General features: G+C 35.1%; 3 protein-coding genes and 1 long non-coding RNA gene across 10 annotated transcripts; 2 read left to right on the forward strand and 2 right to left on the reverse strand.

Annotated features, from left to right (window-relative positions):
* Positions 1-493: 493 nt before the first annotated feature.
* On the reverse strand, positions 494-5,940 carry LOC135076236 (protein TAPT1 homolog). Its single transcript, XM_063970718.1, has 10 exons — positions 5,683-5,940; positions 5,343-5,607; positions 4,915-5,228; positions 4,627-4,724; positions 4,301-4,539; positions 3,860-4,048; positions 3,615-3,764; positions 3,410-3,527; positions 3,003-3,146; positions 494-2,282 (listed from the first exon to the last, which is right to left on the reverse strand). Exons 1-10 carry the CDS (start codon positions 5,798-5,800, stop codon positions 2,118-2,120), a joined length of 1,800 nt encoding a protein of 599 aa, XP_063826788.1. The 5' UTR covers positions 5,801-5,940; the 3' UTR covers positions 494-2,117.
* A 144-nt stretch (positions 5,941-6,084) lies between these two features.
* Positions 6,085-14,300, forward strand: LOC135076217 (eukaryotic translation initiation factor 2 subunit 3-like). Of its 2 annotated transcripts, XM_063970700.1 has the most exons (9): positions 6,093-6,318; positions 6,551-6,725; positions 10,153-10,389; positions 10,923-11,140; positions 11,530-11,715; positions 12,317-12,499; positions 13,093-13,230; positions 13,623-13,771; positions 14,215-14,300. In XM_063970700.1, the coding sequence occupies exons 1-9, from the start codon at positions 6,256-6,258 to the stop codon at positions 14,270-14,272; spliced, it is 1,407 nt and encodes a 468-aa protein (XP_063826770.1). In that variant the 5' UTR covers positions 6,093-6,255; the 3' UTR covers positions 14,273-14,300. The 2 variants fall into 2 exon arrangements, with proteins under 2 accessions (XP_063826768.1, XP_063826770.1); XM_063970698.1 differs by lacking the exons at positions 10,153-10,389; positions 10,923-11,140; positions 11,530-11,715; ... (2 more) ...; positions 13,623-13,771; positions 14,215-14,300 and adding an exon at positions 7,437-9,762 and having other exon boundaries at positions 6,085-6,318.
* A 635-nt stretch (positions 14,301-14,935) lies between these two features.
* Positions 14,936-18,003, reverse strand: LOC135076218 (cullin-5). The gene is made up of 4 exons (XM_063970701.1): positions 17,806-18,003; positions 17,165-17,726; positions 15,403-17,033; positions 14,936-15,124 (listed from the first exon to the last, which is right to left on the reverse strand). Exons 1-4 carry the CDS (start codon positions 17,812-17,814, stop codon positions 14,987-14,989), a joined length of 2,340 nt encoding a protein of 779 aa, XP_063826771.1. The 5' UTR covers positions 17,815-18,003; the 3' UTR covers positions 14,936-14,986.
* A 973-nt stretch (positions 18,004-18,976) lies between these two features.
* On the forward strand, positions 18,977-22,661 carry LOC135076219 (uncharacterized). Of its 6 annotated transcripts, none has more exons than XR_010258219.1 (5): positions 19,132-19,202; positions 19,463-19,488; positions 19,679-19,787; positions 19,883-20,304; positions 20,381-22,661. It is a non-coding gene; the product is annotated as an uncharacterized LOC135076219 (long non-coding RNA). The 6 variants fall into 6 exon arrangements; XR_010258221.1 differs by lacking the exon at positions 19,132-19,202 and adding an exon at positions 19,211-19,251; XR_010258220.1 differs by lacking the exon at positions 19,132-19,202 and adding an exon at positions 19,264-19,372.
* The last annotated feature ends 867 nt before the right edge of the window (positions 22,662-23,528 follow it).

Consider the following 23,528-nt stretch of genomic DNA (forward strand, 5'->3'; position numbering starts at 1 on the left):
AAAATATAATGCAATATAAAGCATTATTAAATGATTAAATCTTAGTCTCGACTTGAATTAAAGATCAATTAAACTAAGTTCAAGGTTGATTAACCATAGTCTCTCCGTAAATATTTTCATTACAAAACGTGTAGCGCCATCTGTCGTGAATGTTATGTCTTCGCGAAAACAGGCTCTACAAATTACTCAACCCAACTCTACGCTCACGTTCGTATGTTGTGAGCAAAAGACACTAGGTGGCGCTATTTCGCAATTTTTTTTTGTCCCGAAGCAGTGGTAGGGTTAATATTGGGACGTGTAAAAGTGCTTTTTAAAAGCCTATTTGCAAAAATAAATGAGTTTTATGAGTTTTTTTATTTTTTCATGTTTTACATTTACATCTCGGCCTCGCACGTTTTATAATGGTCCATTAATAAATTGTGATTACAAAAACCAAAGCAAATGTCGACCTTATTTCATGGAAAGGACTAAATTAATTGAAAAATTAAAAAAGTATTTAACAAAAAACCTTTTAATAATGTAAAACGAAAAATCATTTAGAGATAAAAGGAAAATTCTCACTCCGATATTTCTAGAGAATAATATGCAGTTATAATATTTTAATACAAGACAATTTATTAAAATATAAGTAAGCTATACTTAAATACTTATAAATAAAATATTCCTACGTTGTTATATTTTTACGTTCAAAACGTATTTTTATAAAACAACTATCTTCGTTTGATATTTATGTTTTATAAATAATTAAACTCTATATCATAAAACAGTAAAGCAAGCATGAAGAAAATATGCTATTTATTTATAAAAATATGTAACAATCCGGAAACCGTAAATATACAAATAAAATTTTAAAATGTTCTTTGAAATTAAATTCAGTAGCCATTATAAAGTAGGAACATAACAAGAATACAACAATTAAATGTTATTATTATTTTAGACTTGCGTAAATGATATTAACATTTCGTTAAACCAAAGATCATTTCTTAACTTTCGATTTTTTTTGCTTTTAACTTTAATAACGCCCGAATCATCCAATATCCCGCACGTACGTCAACCAAAAAGAAAATGTTCCTCAATCGATTTTAAACCATAAATTAGAGAAATAAGATTCAAAATCTATTAAGGGAACTTATCATTCTGTGGCAGGTTGACCTACTTACGGCTGTACCTACCATAAACAGACATAGACAAAATCTACTGGAATGATAAACTACAAAATAAATAAATAAAAAATCTGATCGTCATCAAAAAACACCTAACATAAATAACTTGACTAATATTTTCATTTCGTTCGGGAATCAAATTACACTAAGCACCCAGCGATGTTCAGTCTTACATTTAAATCTACGCGTTTGTCACCAACACTATTTTGACTAAAACATTTTGCACGGTATTTAACACAAGTTAGTAGGCCGTTTAATTTGGCGGGCGGCGGAAGAACAAACGACCAAATGTAATGAATTGTCTACGGTTGTTACGCGATCCGTCATGGCAAAGTGCAGCGCTCATGGCGCGAACTGCAGGACTGAACCGTGAAATATAGTCGCGCCCAAAGATCGATACACGTCAACCTACATTTTGAAACTAGGTCATGCCACAGGTAAGTTTAATTTATAATGGTTGTCCTGGAGACTTCAAACACACTTAAAATTACACAATATGAACTTTAAAAAACATTTTAAATAAAAAATTCTGCTGCTAATTTTTAACCACTATAGATCGAATTAAGTAAATATTATTCTAGAAATCGTAATCGCTAATGTCTTTCCTTGCCTTAACCTGGGTTATCTTATTATCACAATCTATGATTGGAAAGCATAAATTATATTAAAGGCACATACTCGATTATTAATATTATTGTGCTAATCAGAAGAGAAGTAAAAACGTTATGTTTAGAAAAGTTATAAGCGTAACCATCTTGTCACCATAGCACAGCTAAAAATTAACTAAAATTTTTATAGAACTGTTGAAGTCTCCTTTTTAATCAAATCGCGTCACACATCCATATTACACAGAGAGACATTATCCACAAATCTCAGATAGCACTCATAGTGTCAATCAGACTAGAGGGTGTAAAAAAGATAATAAATAATAAGGAGCGTACAGCATAGGATGTGTTAGGTAGCCTCCTCGTAGTGCTCCTCGACTTTGACTAAGTTGGGTTCGGACTCGGAGCGCCTTTTGAGTCCTTCGGAGTCGGGTGAGTTGGGGCGCTCCACGGTTTCTGGTGGCGCGGCGGCAGCGGCGGCCTTTATATCGGGCGCGCTTCGACTGACGTCCACCTATGAAGAAATAGTAACATTTTCAGGATACCCCACCTATAGGTCCCCACTAGACCGCAGTGGAGTTAGGCTCTCGACTCGGAGATATTGGGTTCGATTCCTAAGTGAGGCTTATAGTGTAAAATCACTTAATGCATTTGTTCCTCATCTGATTAGATTCTAACTAGAAGATCGCAGTCTGATTTTTCGTAAGTGGAAACTGGAAAGCTTCGGAAGCACAAAATTCGGAATAAACATTAAACAATCGATTTAAACGAGCAATGTAGCAGGCAGACTTAGGTCATGCATTTATTCTTTATTATCTCCAACTTGACTCTAGCTAAAGCAAAGTTGTTGACAAGCTTGTGAACTGAAGTAGCAACCAAAACCAAATCTATTAATATTTGCATTTATAGGAGAAAAAGCATAACAATAATAGCATAAAATAGAGATGTTTCCTGGGTAAAAAAGGAAGAGTTCAAATTAGTCCGTCAATTAACTTGTCAAAAAATACTCGACACGTATTTTTCACTTTTTCAAAAAATTAAGCCCGTGACATCAGTGCTTAAAAGTATAGCACTTTGTGACGTCACGCGAAACAACGCATCATAACTTCATAATTACTTGTTTGAATAACAAAAAAAATGTGTCCAATATTTTTGATAATATGTTTGTTTGACGGACTAAGTTTTTTTAGGAAACTAGCCTTCCCAAATCCTAGCAATCTGTTGAACTGCTTACCAGTTCGGGCTCCACGTAGTCGCCGCTCTCCTGCTTGACTTGCGCCGTCATCTTGTCGTTGAGGTAGCACACGCCATTGAGGTCGATGGCGCTGTTTGAGAAAATCGCGGCGGCACCCACCGACGCGTCCACTAATGGTTCACTCTGCCCAAACAAAAATAATTATTTAGTTTTTTTGTTAAGTCGGTAAAATTACACAGACAATAGATGAAGCTTATCTTCTTTGTGGTATAGTGACAAGACCCAGAGGTCCCGAGTTCGATTCTTAGGAGAGGACAATTTCTGCTTTCAAGATAATTGTTATGTAAAACAAATAATAATCGAATTTTATTACAAATAGCATCAAATTCTAGATCAAGAATAGATTTCATTGTTACAAAGTAGTCATGATCACAAATGTTTGTTACCAAAACAACATCTTCTGGTATGAGGAACTTCAGTTGAACTGGCTTTTTGATTGGAGCTGCTTCTGTGTCCGGTGTTTTGTGGGCATTGTTTATTTCTTTCGTTATTTCTTTTTGTTCTCTATAAAGATAAAATGAATTGTGTTATAATAAGTACTCTTTAAAAAAGGGACTTTACATAATCTCAAACAGTACAAAAAAGTCTTACTTTTTAGGTGTAGTGTGGTGACTCTCATTTTTCTCTGTCTGGTGCTGTGTTATCAAATCACATGCTTTACCAAGTATCACAATGGATACAAGAACTCTTATAGTCAATAGGCACAAATATGCTATGAATATAAGGAAAATTGCTGCAAACCTGTTGAACAATAAAAACATATTATTCCATAACACACAACTCTACAAATAGTGTAAATAAGGTTTACAATTGCTTATAATAATAATGATACTCACCCATCCACTTTAACAGCATGAACTAAGACTCTAGTGATGACTACTCCTAATGGCAAAGGAATGAATCCCATTCTTCTTGCTACTAGATCAGAGTGATCACTGAAGGCATACTTTTGCCGCGTCTGAGCGACGTCGTACGCCAAGCTTACGGTATACTCTCTATATACGCCATATGGTATTTCATTAAACCTGTAAATGAAAAATAGCAATTAAATACTACAAAATACTGTTAGTTTTTGAGAATCATAACATTTTAAAAATCTAATAAGTTAATGCATGGTAGTTAATGCAAAACACATAAAAACAATTTTATTACTGTGGTTAACACGTTGAAAACCACACAATATTAATGTCTCACCTTGAAAAATGTTATCATCACTTTTATTACAAGTCTGAAAAACGTACATAGTTAAAAAATATAAGTTAAAGTGTGTAATGTACCTTGTAATAAAAGCATGTTTCACCCAGTCTATGATGACTTCAAAAGCTAGAACAAGCACACAGTCTGGGGCTAGGATCCAGAACCGTTCTTCCCGCCACATGTACTCCTTCATAGTCTGCAGCACCACTATGAAGAGCAAGACCGACAAATGCAGCCGTTCCCTTACATCACTGCACGATACTTGGAATAAGTTGTTCTTGTCAAACTTCTTGAATACACTGCCTTTCAATTCAACAAACTGTAAATAATTAAGGTTTTTATTTATCCTATATCTATCTCATTATGAAAATAATTAAGAAGCTATTATGTAAAAAGTTTTACTTACATTGTTAGACATCATGATAATCAACAGACTCTTATTATTTGAATTAAATGCCACATTCAATGTTGTTGCTTGAAACAACACCAGTAAGCTGTGAAGAACTGATTAATATTAAGAAAATTATTTATTTATACAATGATTATTAATGATTTAATATGATGTAAAAACTTTCAGAAATATTGTGTTTAATTTAAGACTAGATTGGTTTATTTTGAGTAAATTGATAAGTTTATTCAAATTGACACGTACTTTATTCTAAAATACCCTTAATTCAATATTTTAAAAGGATACAGACATAAGTCATTGCAAACAACAAATGGGGTATTAAGCCCAAGTGCTCCCTTCTTCTGTCTCGAGGTTCTGTCGCTGTCCAAAAGAGAGCATCAATGGTATCCTGACCAAAAGCAGAAAACAGTCTGTCTCCAACCTCCAGCATGTTATAGAAAATATAGAGCTTCATCACACTCTGACTTTTGACTAAATGATACATCATATTGGTATCAATATAGCACATGAGAATACTGCACACTAGTAGTATAAAACCTTTCAAGGCGTCACATGTCTCTGCTGGCTTTAATATGTTTTTCCGTGGGTTAGAATAAAACCTAAAAAATATTATAGAAATAATTCTTGTAGCAATTAATTCCAACAATATGTATTACAGAAGTCAAGACAGTAATGAGTTACAAAACAGAATGATTGTCCAATCAAAAACTTACCCAAAGCATTTTCTAAATAATCTGTTAAAAAATGACCAAAATGCCATCATAAATCTTAGTGGCAGAAAAGTGTAAACAAATAATAAAGAGTCAGCACATTGAAAGAAACCATATGCCATGAACTTTTCTAATTCCTGTGGGATTTTTATAAAAGAATAGACTTTCTCTCGTCTAGCCGAAAACCTCTCCTCATCGTGTTCTAATAGGTAGCCGCGAGTGAGCTCCACATGTAAAAAGGCGAAAAGCGATGCAGATTTTTCCCCCTCTGTAATTCAGAATTCAAATTTAGTTTATACTTTATTAAATAGGTAACCGAGCCCACAAAAAAAGAAGACCTTACCCTTGCTCTTCATTTCTTTGCTTTTTGAATCAAAGTTTGACTCGGAAAAGTGCTGAACATTGGTTACAGGCTTGAACCGCAACCTTTTAGTTTGATCTTGTAGATCTTCATTCTTCATTATATAAACCAATGAGCAGTCAACTATTTAATAAAGCACATGAACTTTCAATACCACGCTTGAGCTTGAGATAATTATTAGAAAGGGCAAATTTTAAAAAAGATTTCCCCGATGCTGCCGATTGCAACAAAATTGACAAACAAATTTTGACAGCAGCTAAATGTGACATCTTTTTTTTTAATAAGTACACGGCTTTGGGTTTCAATCTATTTGTCAAATATTGTATGATGCGTGATATAATCAGAAAACCGGTAAATAGTCGATTCTAAGATTATACTTTTTGACAACTTTTACATCACTAGTTTTAAAACGCGGCACGCTCTCATGCCCCTAGAATTATTACATACGTTTGCTAAAAAATACCAGGCTTTGTGCAAGAAGCAGTGTTGTTTTACGAAAATACTAATTAAATAACAACTAAATAATACAATCATTCTTGCAAAACATTTACAATCATGGCTTCAAGTGAGGGTCGAAGTGCTCAGTCAAACTTGCATCAGCAAGATCTAACCAAATTGGTAAGTATGGTGAATTTATTTACCACCACGATTATTCTGAATGAATTGAGTAAATTTCATACTACAGTACTTATAACAATAGTTTTATTTGTATTTTTACTTCATAGAATTTAACTTTTATGTAGTCATAACCTCCCAAAGAATCTTGCACTCTTCACATACCAAATTAGTATGGTTGCACAATAATTACAGTCCTCTTATTGTTTAAGCCTAACTATTGTTTATATTTTAGGATGTCACAAAATTGTCGGCTTTATCACCCGAAGTGATATCAAGGCAGGCAACTATTAACATTGGAACCATTGGCCATGTAGCTCATGGAAAATCGACAGTTGTGAAGGCAATTTCAGGAGTACAAACTGTCAGGTTTAAGAACGAGCTGGAAAGGAATATTACTATCAAGTTAGGTGAGTGTTTATGTAAATTACAGAATAATTTGAGAAATATAATTAGTTTTATGACAAATAATATTGTATAATTTTAAAATACCTAGAACTACATAACAATATATCTAATTCCCATAATATAAGTGCAAACATTCTTTTGTGTCAGAAGCCAAACATAGTGATATACCTATCTGAATAAAAATAAATCTAATTGTATCTGCATTCTGCAAGCAGACCATAAGAGGACATACTAATATAATAAAATATTTTTTTATATGCCTTACTAAAAAAAATATTGTTGAGCATTGCTTGCTTTCCTGATCCCATAATTATACATTCATACCTTTATTAGTTAATACCAGTAAATAAATAAATATTGCTGTGCAAAGTCAGTTTCAAATAAGCTAACCTCTAGCCAATTCTGCTTAAATATTCTGACAACTGTTTAATAAATGTATTGAATATTTTTACTCTGTATTAATTTAAAATAAATACAACCTAATATAAATTTAATTGGACAAAGTAGCTATAATTAAATGTTTATTCTTGCCAATAAACATAGAATGGATAAAATATTGATTGATCTAAATAAATTACTGTAACACAGCTGCTTTGTAATGTACCATGTGAAAAAAGTAAATGTCAAAATTATATTTTCTGAATATCTTTTATTGTCAATCAAAAATATTTTAATGAACTTGTCTTAACTCAAATACACATGGTATGTTGCAGAGCGCGTGTCGGACTCAGTAGTAAGAATGTATCAAGAAATGGCAGAAGAGAGAGATGAAAACATGTTCTTGGAAAAATACAGAAAATCACGCAAAAGAAATTTTTCTCTTGATCCTGATGAAGAGGTGGAAGCTCCAGCTGCAAAGAAACAAAAGAAAAACAAAAAGAGAGAAACCGAAGAATATATCATAGAAAAAATTCTAGATTTTAAATTTTATGAGGGAAAGCCGTTCTTTTACATAAAATGGAAAGGTTGGTCTAATAGTGCCAACACATGGGAACCTCTGGAACATCTTGATAACTGCCCATCATTATTACAAACATTTTTAGTGAACAAAGAATTTGAGTATTGTGAACAATTTGAAAAACTCAAAGAAGAAATTGCATTTGGTGACCTTTTAAGTGATGATAACCTTGCAAAAAGATTGCATGAGCTTGAAGATATAGATGTGTGCAAATTGAAAGAAAAACTCTTGATTAAGTTACTGTCAATGGTTATACTCACTGAAGAAAATGAGCATTATGGCCCAGAACTTGTCCAAGAAGCTCGTGATGTTTTACAATTGTATGTATTAGCCAGAAGACGTAGTCGTCAATTAATGGCTTTGAAAGATTGGGAGGACCATGTGAACCAAGTTGATAAATCTAAAATGAAATTAACAGTCATTAATGATGTTGACCTGGCTGGTCCACCAACAAATTTCACTTATATAAATGATTGTATTCCTGGTGTAGGAGTAACGGTACCAGACGATCCACCTATTGGATGTGATTGTACATCTTGCAACTGTCGTTCTAAGTCCTGCTGTGGTATGCAGGGCGGCTTATTTGCTTACACCGTTAATAAAAGACTGCGGGTGGCATCTGGTACTCCAATTTATGAATGTAACAAAACTTGTAAATGTTCCTCTGAATGTAGCAATCGTGTTGTACAAAGCGGCCGTAATGTGAAACTTTGCATTTTTAGAACAGCTAATGGCTGTGGTTGGGGTGTAAAAAGCGAGCAGAAAATCAGACAGGGACAGTTTGTTTGTCAATATGTTGGGGAAATTATTACTTTTGAAGAAGCTGAGAAACGGGGAAGAGAGTATGATGCAAAAGGACTAACATATCTGTTTGATTTAGATTTTAATTCTGTCGAGAATCCGTATACGGTTGATGCTGGACATTTGGGAAGTGTATCTCACTTTATAAATCACTCCTGTGATCCAAATCTGGGAGTGTGGGCCGTCTGGGCAGACTGTCTGGACCCTAATCTGCCGATGATAGCTTTGTTTGCGACACGCGACATTGAAATAGGGGAAGAAATTTGTTTTGATTATTTACAAAAATCATCAGATAGTGATGACACAAGTAGTACCACAACAAAAACAGAGAATAATGCTACAAGTTCCGACTGTGATAGTGTCAGTATTCCTAATGGCTCGGAAGCAGGGACACCCAACTCTCCAGCTTCACCCATTAAATCAAGATTTGAAATGCAACAAGAAAATATGGCTAATCTTAGAAATCGTACTGAATGCAAGTGTGGAGCAATCAATTGCAGAAAATATTTGTTTTGATACATTAGAAATAAATACAGCAAAGCTAAATACTTTCTTAGTTTTAATATACAAAGAGTACTGTATGTATGAATGTATTTTAAATACTGTTATTCTTTACTGTTTAGGATAGACTGAAAAATACTTTTATGACGTTTAATTGCACTGTTAAAGTAATGGAATTTTTAATATTCCTCATGATTTACAAATTCCATATGAATCTCTTTTTATAAACTGTTTTGATATTTTGTGGTCTGATTTCATTAGTATTCTGATGTTTTATGTCGCCTATGGGTTTCACTATAAATTATGTTGATGATTAACTCAATGAAATATTTTAATAAAATACTCAAACAATTTATTACAGTATTCAATGTAATATGCAACCAAGAAATCTGTCTGTCATTCTTTTTGTAATATAATATCCTTCCTTTCTTTAAACTTAAATAATCACAATAACCTTAAATAGATTTTATATGAGCATGCAAAATATTCATAGGTAATCCAAATATTGTAGTTGTAACACATAATTTTATATTGAAATTTAAAAAGGTGCTGAACTTGGTAGAAGAACATTAACTTATAGTATTTTTGATAATTATGTCGACATTTAAAACTTATCCTTCCAATTGGTGGCCTTGAAAAAGTATTGATATATTTGTGTTAAGATTTTTACTAGTTTTGATAAATGTTGTATTGAAGTTGACGAACTATGCAGTTGTAAGTAGTTAGGTATATTATAGTCTAAGTTTATTATTAAGAATAAAATGGTTCAGATGCACACAGTTCTTGTGTTTACTCATACAGTACCTCTTTTATTCCCTGCAAAAAGAAATGAAATTTCACAACAACACGACAATAATCTTGGATGTTTATGATATGACAATACATAACTTAAAATATGTCACTTTTATGTAAGTACCTACCTACAGTAGAAAGCACATCAGACTACACATTGTAGTTGCAAAATCATGCCTAATTTACATAGTTAAGATTCCAGTGTTAAACGATTCAAAATACTGATATCTTTGTGAACAAAACATAAGATCTCTAAGCTTCATGTGCAGCATATTCAGTTTATTCCTGTTGTCCTAATTTTTTACGGGAATAAAAATAAAATTTAATTATTAATAAAATACCCGCTGTCTTCACTGATCTCACAAGTCGATGTCCAGGTTACGCGAACGCAAAGATCTACAAATGCGACAACCCGAAGTGCCCGCGGCCCACGAGCTTCATCTCGGGCGGTTCGTCGAAGGATGACAGCTTCCCCTGTCTCCGCACCGCTTGTACCGGGCGCTTCCAGTTGGTGCGCCATGTGAGCTTCGTGGACTGCCCTGGGCACGACATCCTTATGGCCACCATGCTTAACGGAGCCGCGGTTATGGACGCCGCGCTTCTGCTTATTGCCGGTAAGTCAGGATATACTATGTAAATAATTATATTCCAACAGCTTGTCTGGAAAGCAGTTCGTATTAATAACTTCTATCATGTTCGTCTTTGGTCGGGCCATAACTATCCAAAGCTGCACAAGACGCCATTTGTGCTACTCTACCAACCAGCACTGCCTTCGTAAGCCTTTACAAACGCAGAGTAGGTATACACAGCTTTTTTACCTTCCGATGGTAGGGCAAAGTTGGATGTATCGCCGTTAGAAGAACCACTGTGTAAAGATACAAGATCGACCGAAGGCTGTCGGATTTCTGACTGAACCAATACAACAGTAAAACTAGCGTTTTCTAACCCCTGGGCCACACACATAGCGATAACATTCGGGCTACAGCAAAGCAACTATGCAAAAAAGCACTGAGATGTGGTATACGCGAATACTTGGCTAGCCTTTGTTTCTACCAGTTTATAAGATTTATGCTTCTCATACTATGTAATGTCATTTTTACAGAATTTTTACATTATCTAAATCGTGCAACATAATTTTCGTCACCAGGCAACGAATCCTGCCCACAGCCTCAGACAAGTGAACATTTGGCTGCGATCGAGATTATGAAACTGAAGTACATACTCATCCTCCAGAACAAAATAGACTTGGTAAAGGAAGGCCAGGCGAAGGAGCAACATGAGCAGATAGTCAAATTCGTGCAGGGCACGGTCGCTGAGGGCGCGCCTATTATACCCATCTCTGCTCAGCTGAAATATAATATTGAGGTAATGAAACTTATTTATCATTGATTTTATTGAGGTACAAGGTATTTTGTTGAGTCTCTTAACATAATAATAATAATAACATAGTTGATTATACAATTTTATAATGAAACAACCTTCAAGTAGTACTCTACTTTCAAAAATAGATTCAAGGTTGAATGAAATTGAAAGGTGCCACTGCAAAATTGACTTTTTTGCTACGTTAAAGTTTTTTGGGCTTAAATATAATGCAAAAGAGCTTGGCTATGAAGGCTTACTAAAATACTTTATTTTTTCCCTTTCAATTAGGACTAATTTTTAAAATTGGCCAGCTATGATTGAGTTTGAACTTTAATGCATATGATATTGTTCAACGCCAGTTTTGAGGTAACTACAATAGAAAATCCGTCCAGGTCCTATGCGAGTACATCACAAAGAAGATCCCAGTTCCTCTAAGAGACTTCACGTCGCCGCCACGCATGATCGTGATCCGTTCGTTCGACGTCAACAAGCCGGGCTGCGAGGTCGACGACCTCCGCGGTGGCGTCGCTGGCGGCTCCATCCTGCAAGGAGTGCTCACTGTTGGCATGGAAATTGAAGTAAGTATAGCCCTTACCATAGATTATTTTTTGCCCGTGAGTTTTCAATCTATCACCGAATTCAATAACCCTCCTAATAACCTGAAGAAAATGTTTTTCCTTTTTTTCGTCGGGAAATGTATTGCATTTGCCTATTCTTTTGGACTCCAGAGGTCACCGTCGAATTTCAGAGGGTAGGTTAGGTCATTCCATCGGCCAGTGGGTTAAATAGGGCTTCCCAAAGACGGCCAAGACGGTTCAAGACCTCGACGCTGTCCTCTGGAGCCCATTGAAACGGAGCCGGAGCATTCGTCCGTCCGAGATTACCCAATGTTTTCCCCTTCTTCACAAATACCAAATATCTAAAAAGATTATTAGATTAGCAATTTGTATTGCACAAATTACTAATAAGTAGTCCCGCTAGCCCCTCGTGTTAAGCTAAATAAGCTTGTGTTACGAGAGGGCTCACCACAATTATAGTCGAGCGGCGGTGGGATTCGAACCCGCGTTCCTAGAATCTCGAGTCGTCCAGTCCGACCACTTCACCGTTGGGCTATCGTGGCTATGTTTATTTTGTTTTATTCTCTTTCAGGCGTCGTTCTAAACTGATCCTTATTTCCAGGTGAGACCCGGTCTGGTGAGCAAAGACGCGGACGGCAAGCTGACGTGCCGGCCGATATTCTCGCGCATCGTGTCGCTCTTCGCGGAACAAAACGAGCTGCAATACGCCGTGCCTGGCGGGCTCATCGGCGTCGGCACCAAGATCGAGCCTACCCTCTGCCGCGCTGACCGTCTGGTCGGACAGGTTAGTGTTGTAATCGATTAGCGATACGATCGTGTTACGATCATTCGTAAACATACACCATAAGGCACTCTTAAGTCATTCCTTTGCCTATTTACGTGGAAAAAGTGTCAAAGGAAAAAAGCCCTACACATAGACACTAATCAAAATTTTTATGCTCATGCTCACGATCGTTTGTAATAATTATGCACTACTCGATGCTCCTTTTGGTATGTTCCGAAAAATCAATACCTAGCGTCTTGTCCAAGTAAAAAAGCGCGCGCGCACGGGTTACTCGTCACCATGACAAGTATTGACAAGTATACGTTACTCTTATACACTTTCATAAAGAGAAAAAAAGAGAACGTTGTTCTTATTCTTATCTATGGAGAATCATAGTGCCACGGTGACCGATGCGCGCGCGTCGTAAAGCGGGTAGATGCCGATATTTTGCTGATTGTGGAGCAAACCAAAATATAAATAGATTTAATCAGAACAAAAGAAAAATATTTATTTATTTTCCCTCACAAACTTAATAATACTACAGTAGGTGTAATATATTACTTTATGTTGAACGTCTCATGATATCTTGATAAATTTTTAAAATCAATTTGCAGGTACTTGGAGCGGTCGGTGCGTTGCCCGGCATTTTTGTGAAGCTCGAAGTGTCGTACTACTTGCTCAAGCGTCTGCTAGGTGTCCGCACGGAAGGCGACAAGAAGGCCGCGAAAGTACAGAAGTTGACTAAAAACGAGGTTTGTTTATTTTCATTTTATTATCACTTACATTCATTGCACTCCAAATAGAATTTTAAATAATGGAGAACTAAAATGCTCTTGCTAAACCCTTTATATGCCAATTGCCACACCAATCAGCATTTTCTCTCAAACAATAAAATGTATTTCATATGAATGTCAACAATTTTCTCATTTTCGCTGATTGGATTGAAAAAATGCGTTTTAAAAGCCTGTTACAAAAGAAGTAAAAAAAATGTTTTGAATAACTTTTACATTCATGTAGATTAGTAACATTCATAATCATAATATCTTTATTGCTTCATGTGGTACAAACAAGGTATTAAAAATAAAACAGTCCCAGAACGTTACGTTATTATAGCATTTGTTCTAAGCACAAATATTTCTTTCAGGTGTTGTTAGTGAACATTGGTTCCCTAAGTACCGGAGGCAGAGTAATCGCAACTAAAGCCGATTTAGCGAAAATCGCTCTTACGAACCCTGTGTGCACTGAGATTGGAGAGAAAGTAGCCCTTAGCAGAAGAGTCGAAAACCATTGGCGGTAAGATTTAACTGCACTCATCACAACTATGTCTATAAATTTTTGATGGCTTATGTGTGTTTTGAACCAAACAGTTTTAGTTATCTGTCACACATATGGAAAAAACAAACCAAATTGAGCAGTAATTCGATTAAAATCCTATTTTACTAACAGTTTAATTAGATGTCTTGATGTCCATTATTAATTCTTAATTTCAGTATGCTCGTCTATTTATTTTTTCTGCGACAAATGCTAACCTTGATTATAATCAAGCATGGTCTTAGGATGTCTTACTGTTTTAGTACATTATGGTCTTACGATGTTTTAGATACATTAGAATTTCACACGAATAATGATCTTATCTTTAGAAAAGTAATGCCTAGCAGTCTTATACCGCAATTATTGCAATACCTACAGGTTGTTAAGTTAATATCTACCATTAACACTCATTTTGTATTTCACAGATTAATTGGCTGGGGTCAGATTCAAGGAGGTGAAACCATCGAACCAGCTAAAAATTAATCTTAATACGAATACACTTTTATACATACATGTAATTATTTACTTTACTCATATGTATTTAATAAAAATTATGTTAAAAAAATTGTTCTCATTTCTAAACAAGAAAACTTGTAATATTTGGTATGATCACTTGTAATATTTGGTATGATCCACTGTTTCTTTTGATAAAATTCAATATAATTCAGGGTCAAATACAGAAATCTATTATGTACCTACCTACTTCTTCTATAATTATATAATATCTATAAATAATAATGTCCCTCACAAATAACAGTAATAATGCGTCACTCAAGCAATTGCAGGATAACAAGGATGTTTTCCTCACATATTTGCGGTAACTCCTAATCATGTAGGTATCTAAGCTTGTGGGGGTGGATTAGTACTATTCTCTATCATCTTAGCCCCTCTGCTTTACGCGCATGGTCTGATTCTCCTCTTCTTGTCTTGTCGACAACAAACCTACACACTGATGCTCCTAATAAGCTGAAATAGTAGTAATTAAGAGACATGTCGCCTGTTCGCGTGCCCTGTGGTTTGTTTGTGGTATGGTCCTAAAATAGCAGAGCACTAACCAACCCATACTTTACTGCCCTCCTATTAGCATGATGGGTCATGGCCTCATGGGACCTGCAACTGGCTAATGGGATATAAAATCAAATAGTATTCTGAGTAAATAATTTATTTGATTTCATTTACACTTGTGATAAGGAATAATTAGGCCATATATATAAAAGTGTTGATATCTTCATCATCCCGACGCATGTATTTATGTTCAATCAGCCACTCCAATTGTTCTTTTATCATCTTTTTGGAAGGTAAAAACATATTCTTCAAAATTTCCACAAGTTCGCTCTGAAAACACAAATAGATATTGAAAAATACCAATGAAATGAAATATAAAAACCAAAATATGTTTAATTGATTAGTAAGTTCAAATTTTAACCACAACCTTCTACAATAGCAAAATTACTTTTTATTCATTAAAATCACACAGATGTCAAACTTATTTCCCCTCTATTTGCGCCGGGGGTTAAAGTATCTTGAATTTAATAATTCCAAAATGGTTATCAAAGTCAGTACCCACAAACTGTTGAAAAAGTTGATAAAAAAAAACAGATAGATGATCTCACCTGAAGAGCAGTATTTGTAATGCGTTTTCTCATCTTTAGTATCTTTATAATTGCTTCTTGAGTCCTCAAAATTCTTAGTTGAACAATGGAATGGTTATCTTCCAGCTGAGATCGCTCCGTACTTAACTGAAGTCTGCCAATTAAATTTATTTTCCCTCTCCGTTGTGGTTTGCCATTTTTTACAAGTGCAAATTCCTGATTCACCCAAAATGTAGTGTTTTCAGTGAAGTCCTTAGGATTTTGAACAACAGGCTCATAACACAGTAATTGTCGTTTGAGTTTGGGAAAAGCTACCAACGACCATAGAGTTCGTCTTAACTCTGGGTCTGGAAGTTCTGTAGCTAATCTTAAGTTTTCATAGCTGATTTTTTCCAGTGGTCTTTGATTCCAAGCAAACAAAACAGCCATTTGAAACGTAGTGACATCTAAGTCAAATCTTCCAACAGAGTTGGCAAATGTGATGGTGCCATTACTCATGTGATGGTACCACTGCAATTTACGTCCAGAATGCTTTTTCTTATAAAATTCTTCAACTTCTGGAATATAATCTTCTAATTCTAAAGGAAGACTTACAGTTACTCTTTCAGATCCACGGGCCCAAGCTCCAGCATTGAGAATCTTTATATTGATTGCATCATGACGAGTAGTGTCTGCTCTGAATTGAGTATTAAGATCCTCACTAACCTTAATATCTTGAAACATTCTTGCCAGTTTGTTTACATAATCAGCTGGCATGCCAACTTCACGAAGCCATTCAACCATGTCTTCCTCCTTTTCTGAATCAGCACTCGAATCCAGTATCAACCTTCTGGTCAAATGTGCTTTGTGGAAACGCATAAAGACATCTTTATTTTCAATATATTTTAAAACTAGCAACACATCTCTTAATCTGTACTCAATTTGTTCACTAGTGAGACGTTTACTTAGTGGTGTTTTTCGTAACAACATATCACAGTAGTTTGCAAGAAGTTCTGGACATTTACTTTCTGGAGCTGTGCCTTTACTACCCCGTAAAAGTGCTGATGATGGTAATTCCAGTTTAAAGACTGTAGTATCATTAACAACACACTTGAATGCTTTATCTCTGGCAGTTAAAAATCGAGGATCATCCATGAAAGCATCTTTTACTAATGTACTGAAAGTTTTAAAAAGCTCTAATAAGCGTTCAACATATTTCTCTGAATCTGTGGTTATAATGTCAGCTGAAGCCACCATGTCTGCTAGACCTGCTGAAACTATATGAGCTTCAAGATCTCTAAGTATTGGTGTAACTCCTTCAGGTACTCTGTCCAGAAGACGGAACATGAGCTGAAGTTTTTCAGTTTCTCCAGATTTTATCAATGGTGCACTCTCTGCAAGTAAAGTAGGCAAGTGTTCACCAATGAGCACCTTCTCACAGCACTGCGTGAGTGCTGCAACACTGCCACTGCCAGGCTCCAGGTATCTGTGGGCCCGGGCTTCTTCTTCTTTCAACCTCTGATCTGCATACTTCATGTAAGACTGCACACCATTAGACAACAAATGTTCATTAGCTTTTAGTTTATAAAACTCTTCAGTGGCTTGCATATATGCTGCTTCAAAGTTGTCTCTGTATATTTGTAGTTTATCCTCAGGATTTGAGCACAGATTAACTGAAAAATAAAATAAATTTTAAGTCTATTGGTTCTTGTATCTACAATAAGAAATCCAAAACACATCTTATAAGCATGGTACAATAAAAGTAATATAATAAGTGGACTTCACCGTGTACTTAATAACTTACCATAAGATTCTCTAACTCCAATAACCAGTTGAGAATCAAACGATTCACCATTTCGTTCAGCCTGCACTAACTTCATAGCAGAATCTTGTAGTCTCTGTTTGATATCCATAAAAATGCTCTGGTTCCAAGAATCTAACATAAGTTTTCGCACTAAACTGTCTTCAATATTATTATTATTGTTTTTCTTCTGTGAGTTAGATGCACTAGAACTAGCAACCTTGCTTATATTGTTTATAGAGTTCTCTAGTTGTCGAAATGGTGTTGGCAGGTAGTTACATTGAGTGAAGAACTTGCCCCACTCGGCAATGTAGGCCTTCAAGAGTGCCTGGTCCTCCCGCTGAGCTAGAACGCGAGCTTGGGCTTGTTTAATGTACATCATTATATCTTGTTGAAGGGCATCCCTCAATTTATAAGGGCCTCTTTCATCCCACAAACAAACAGAATGTACAGCACCAAACAAATCTTGCCATTCTGGTTGAGTAACCGGCTCTTGTTTTAATAATTTTAGAACTATGGGTCGCATATTGGGCCATTTCTCTTCGAAGGTGACTTGTCCCTTATCCTGAAAAACAGGTTATAAAAATGTATTGTCTACTCACTTTTCAGATTAAAACATTACCTATAATTAGTGGTAACTATACCTTTAACATGACTATTAATAATTATTTCTTTACTTGCGAAATCTACACGAATACACTATATTTTCATTCGAATTATTCTTTGATGTCTTTCTTATTTTTTTTTTGTCTGTGAGTGAACTAGTGAAGTACCGCAGATTAAGCAGAGTAATAGAGATAACCGTCAAATATTTGAAAATGAGTCGTATTAGAATCGTGTGGTCTCCAGCAGCGCGTGTTTTGCTTACACAATCAACAAGAAAGACGTTTGTGTTTATTGTATAGGGTCTAATCCATATCTGTGGGTTGGTTAATAATTCTATGGTGGTGACTACCATGAAGCTAAAGATAAAAATGGAGGGCAAACTTGGAACAAAAACTTGAGTCAAATACCTACTTATATCTATCTCGCTCTCTGTGGCCCTACCTCTCTTTTTAGTGTGAACTGTAGTATTGCTATCTTCTTATTTAAATCTCCTTGTAAATTCTTCGAAATAGCCAATTCACTAACCAAATCAGAAGTTAAACAAATAAACAATTAATATTTGAAACTAAGATTACCTAGTTAAATAAAAAATCACAAAATTGTCGGCCATTTAGGCTTAATGTGTTGGCGAATCAGGGAATTTCAATCCCAATTCCTGGGGAATCGGTACCATGTGGCAACATCGGCCCAATCCGGCCCATCATGGCGGTTGTTTACTATTTTGTTTATTATGCAGTTAATTTTGTTTGAGATTGTTTACAGGAAATAATCATTGTTTTATCACAAGAAATGGTGCAAAATTTTGTAGTGCGTGGTTGCGGTAGTACGTGGTGTCCTGGAAGTGACATAAGATTCCACGCGTAAGTGTTTATTTCGTGATTTCCGACATTGGATCATTGTAAACATTTTTCACATTTTTACAGTAATTTCTTCCTAAAACGTTTTACCAGTATTTACACTTATCATTTTTAATGATACCTATGTCAAGAAATAAAGATTTTACATTGAGTTTCATTGAATTTGAGCAATTTTATATTTTTTGTTTATTTAGAAAGAGCGAGTCTGCCCACAGAGAGCGAGATAGTGATACATAGTTTGTGCTTCAAGTAGGTATTTGGAGTGTGGCCTGATGGCCTCCATTTTTATCTTTAGCTTCATGGTGACTACCTACGTAAAAATGCATACGGAATATCCATATCTGTGATACGGAATATTTTGAATCTTATTATTTTCTGTGACGCCATTGGTCTTTTGATCAGTTTGAAAATCTTTTATTGGTCGTAAATTTTATCCAAAAATTCCGTGAGCACGGAGAGCCGTGTTTTTAAATTTAGGTCAGTGACTTTACCTACTTGTTTATGTAGGTACTTGCTTTGGAATTTTTGGATTGTGATTTTTGGTAGTGTGGTGTGGAAATAGAGTTGGTCGTCTTGTAGTAAGTACTCTTTCTTTCTTTCCACACTTCACTCATCGTCATCATAAATGTTAGTGTGTACAAAGCCATAATTTTTTTTGTGGATTATTAGGCTGCATTATTGGCTCGTTGTGACAATATATTAAATTAAATCAATATTTTTATCTTGCCGTAGTCGTCGCACCCACACTGTACCTACTTAAAAGTTTAATGCATGTCATTTTGTTTTGTGTCGTGATTCGTGACTTTGTCGATTGTCTATCTAAACCTTGGTGTTTCAGCATTTTTACTCTCCTGCTGACCAAAGGTAATAATGCATTTTAAGTAGGTAGGTAAGTAATTAGTTAGGGTACAGAACAATACCTAATTTATGTCATTCAAGCTTAATTTCAGCACAGGTAGGTAGGTTGTTAGGAGGACAGATAAAGGGTTTAATTTATTCTAACTGAACCTCTCAGTTATTCCTTTTGTTAAAATTACTTTACTCTTTGTTCCAGACTGTTGATTGAATCTCAGAAGAATCATGTCTTTGTTTGGGGAGATTGGTGAGCCTTCTTCTCGCGCTGATTTTGAAGATTGGGATGGACCTCCATCTGATAAACCAAAGTACAGTCTCATATTTTACCATTAAGTACTCTGCTGTTAATAATTAATTACACAGATAAATTCAAGTTCCCTTATATGCTTATTATTAATTTCAGGTTGCAATGGAAAACAAATTCATTTGTTCGTCCAAAAATTGTTGATGCAGTACTCATATTTGAAGGAGAATATTTGTTTCATTGCATCTTTGCTCAAACAAAAAACAACTTGAAGTTGAAAAACACCGTTGAAGAAATTGGTTTGAGCCTGTATAAGATTATACTAACCAATAATTATGTGTTTGTAGTTCGAGACTATGATATGCCCAGAACTGGTGAAGTTGTCGAATTAATACGTTATTTTCTGAATGAGTCAAAGGAAGTGCTCACTCTGCAAACTAGACCCTTGACTGAGTATCAGTCGCCAAATCCAGTTTGTCAAAGTGTTATAAGAACAGTGTCTACTACCAACGTAAAATCTAATGATCTACTGTACCCAGCATTGGAACAGCCAAATATGTTAACTGGAATCTCAGCTGGAGGTATTGTCACTCATAGTAGTAAGAATTCTTTTATTTCTGTTTTAAATTATTTGTCAATAATTATTTTTGTTTTCAGTAATAAGCCTGAGAGAACACCTGGGTCTTGCTGGTAAAACTATTGTATGCTATGTCTCAAATCCTAGAAGGTGTCTTGAGAATGATGTGCAGATAATGCTTGAAAAACTTGCTATTGGCCCACCCAGCTCACCAAGCAGTATTGATATGGATACAAATCTATACACATAAAATGAATGGTGTTTTGGACAGTGACCAAAAATGTATGGAGCGTGGTCTAAATGTCCACCACTAACGAGACCTTTGTAGTAAAATAGTCTACTAAATACTGATTCATTATAACCAAACTGCAATCAAAAATATGCTGTCAGTAAAAACTTATGACTGAATTAAAAGTCATGTTTTTTAAACCTTTTCAGCCAAAAAATGTTCTTGATATCATTCAATCCATCGCACATTTTGGACTAATCTATGCATGTCGCGTAGTGTGCCGTGTTAAGTTCTCGCTAAAAGAAAAAAAAATAAGCTCAGAAAAAAGACAACAATATTGGAATACTTGCAATAATGCGAAAGGGGTAAAAATAGTCTTATTTCCAACTGGCGCGGGGTTATAGATGAATTATATTACATATTATACTAGCTGTGCCTACGACTTTGTATGCGTGAAAATAGTTTGAATAATATTTCCCAATTTTACAACATTTTTCTTTACTGCTCCGCCCCTATTGGTTTTAGGGTGATGTTATACAGTGTGTCCGGGCTTGTAGTGATCAAACTTTATGGGCGTAATCTATGGACAATTTTATCGATGAAAATACTTCAAATTTGGGGCATGACCCATTTCTCGCAAAATTACGAGGATTTAAGTTTTTAATTTTTAGTTTTCACCTCTTCCTTCAAAAACAAGTGAAAGCGTATTTAGTTTAACACTAATAAGCAAACATTTTATATCATGCGATAGCCAATAAAATTATCTATTAGCAGAAGTAGAAAACAGATACAAGTTTCATACATTTTAAGGGAGTAAGAATGGATTTAATTAGAAAAAAACATGACTTTTTTCACTTCTTTTTCAGTTATTTTCCAACACAAGAAAAACCAGGTCGTTAAGGTATGTTTAATTTGCATTGTATTATTAGTATTTGAGCTATTCTACAAAACGAATGTAAATTTATTAGTGTACGTTTATTAGTTTCGACGTAATTGTTGAACAAAGATACTACCCCTTCCCAGCGGTTTCCATAGCGCACGCGACATGCGAAAATGCACTGCCTGAAAGAATCACACAACCTATTCCGATTACTATGGAAACCGCTGGGAAGGGGTATCTTTGTTCAACAATTACGTCGAAACTAATAGACGTAGACTAATAAATTTACATTCATTTTGTAGAATAGCTCAAATACTAATAATACAATGCAAATAAAACATACCTTAACGACCTGGTTTTTCTTGTGTTGGAAAATAACTGAAAAAGAAGTGAAAAAAGTCATGTTTTTTTCTAATTAAATCCATTCTTACTCCCTTAAAATGTATGAAACTTGTATCTGTTTTCTACTTTTGCTAAAGGATAATTTTATTGGCTATCGCATGATATAAAATATTTGCTTATTAATGTTAAGCTACCCACGCTTTCACTTGTTTTTGAAGGAAGAGGTGAAAACTAAAAATTAAAAACTAAAATCCTTGTAATTTTGCGATAAATGGGTCAAGCCCCAAATTTGAAGTATTTTTATCGATAAAATTGTCCCTAGATTTCGCCCTTAAAGTTTGATCACTACATGCCCGGACACACTGTATAACCTAAAACCATCCTTGATAATTGGGCTATTCATAAGAAAAAGAATTTTTCAAATCTGATCAGTAGTTCCTGAGATTAGCGCGTAAACTACTACATTTTTTCATACAGTCATAACTTTTTACTGACAGCTTTTTTTCGACCCATACTGAAAGTTAATACCTATTTAATGGACTATAAGCCAATATAGGTCTCATTAGTGGTGGACATTTGGACCACTTTTGGTCATTGTCCTTAAATGGTACCTGAATTAATTTTGTGTCAGAAAATTATAAGTAATCAATAGTTAATTTTATTAATATAGTTATTTAGATATAAATTGTGTTCATTACATTTAAATTTAGATGGTTAATTAATCACTAATCAACTTATTAAGATTTAAGGGTAAACCAGAAACTAACAACACAAATGTTCCTGGTTATTTAGTGGTAACAATTATTTCAATATAATAAAAATTATAAAGTATTAGTTTTAACAACCGAAATACCTGATGCTTAGGACTGATTTTGAGATAACTAATACACTACATAATACTAAAATCAAACTCAACTTTTATTTTAATTCCCTTGATGGATGAACTCAAACCTTACTGATTTGCCCTTAGGGCAAGTTTTGGGTTGGCTAGCTAAAGTCCGGTCGTCGAGCAGATAGAATTTCGTACAATGACACCATGCTACCCATCATTCATTCATTCATCGCGACTGTGCGACGGACGGCCCGCAGGGGCCGCGGCCGCCGCAGTGACAGCAGCACGCGCGAGCGATATGGGTAGCTTGGGGTCATTGCACAGATTAGAGAGTATGGTCATTGTACGAAATTATATCTACTCGGCGACCGGAACTTTTAGCTAGCTGGACGCGCCCTTAGTTGCAGAAAGAAAATAGGTATTCCAAAATATAATTTAAAATTTGAGATGATTTGTTCTCCTAAATGTGTAGTTGAGCACTACACAATGTAGCGCGCATTTACCGCTGTCAAAATTTGATAGCATTATTAAGTAATTGAACGCTTCCGCGGTCTAATAAATTCGTACAGACAAACGATGACTAGCTAAAGTCCATATCTGTGAGCTAAAGTGACTGAACTTGGCATAGCAGGAACTTCATTGACCGCTGATGTAAGGTATACAAACTTACTACATAGGTAATTATTTACACGAAACAAGGACGGTGAATGTAAGTTAAATATACCACCTACTATGTTCGCTTTATGTTTGCCGCTGTCGATATGACGTCACTCGAAGGGAAGCGTCTATAACTTTAACAAATTATATTTAAAATATTATTTATTTATTATTATTGATAAAAATTGTGTATTTGCGTAAAATAAGACACATTCATCATCATTTCAGCCACAGGACGTCCACTGCTGAACATAGGCCTCCCCCAATGACTTCCACATCGCACGGTTG

The sequence above is a fragment of the Ostrinia nubilalis genome, chromosome 11 (assembly GCF_963855985.1).
Source record: "Ostrinia nubilalis chromosome 11, ilOstNubi1.1, whole genome shotgun sequence".
Taxonomy (NCBI): domain Eukaryota; kingdom Metazoa; phylum Arthropoda; class Insecta; order Lepidoptera; family Crambidae; genus Ostrinia; species Ostrinia nubilalis.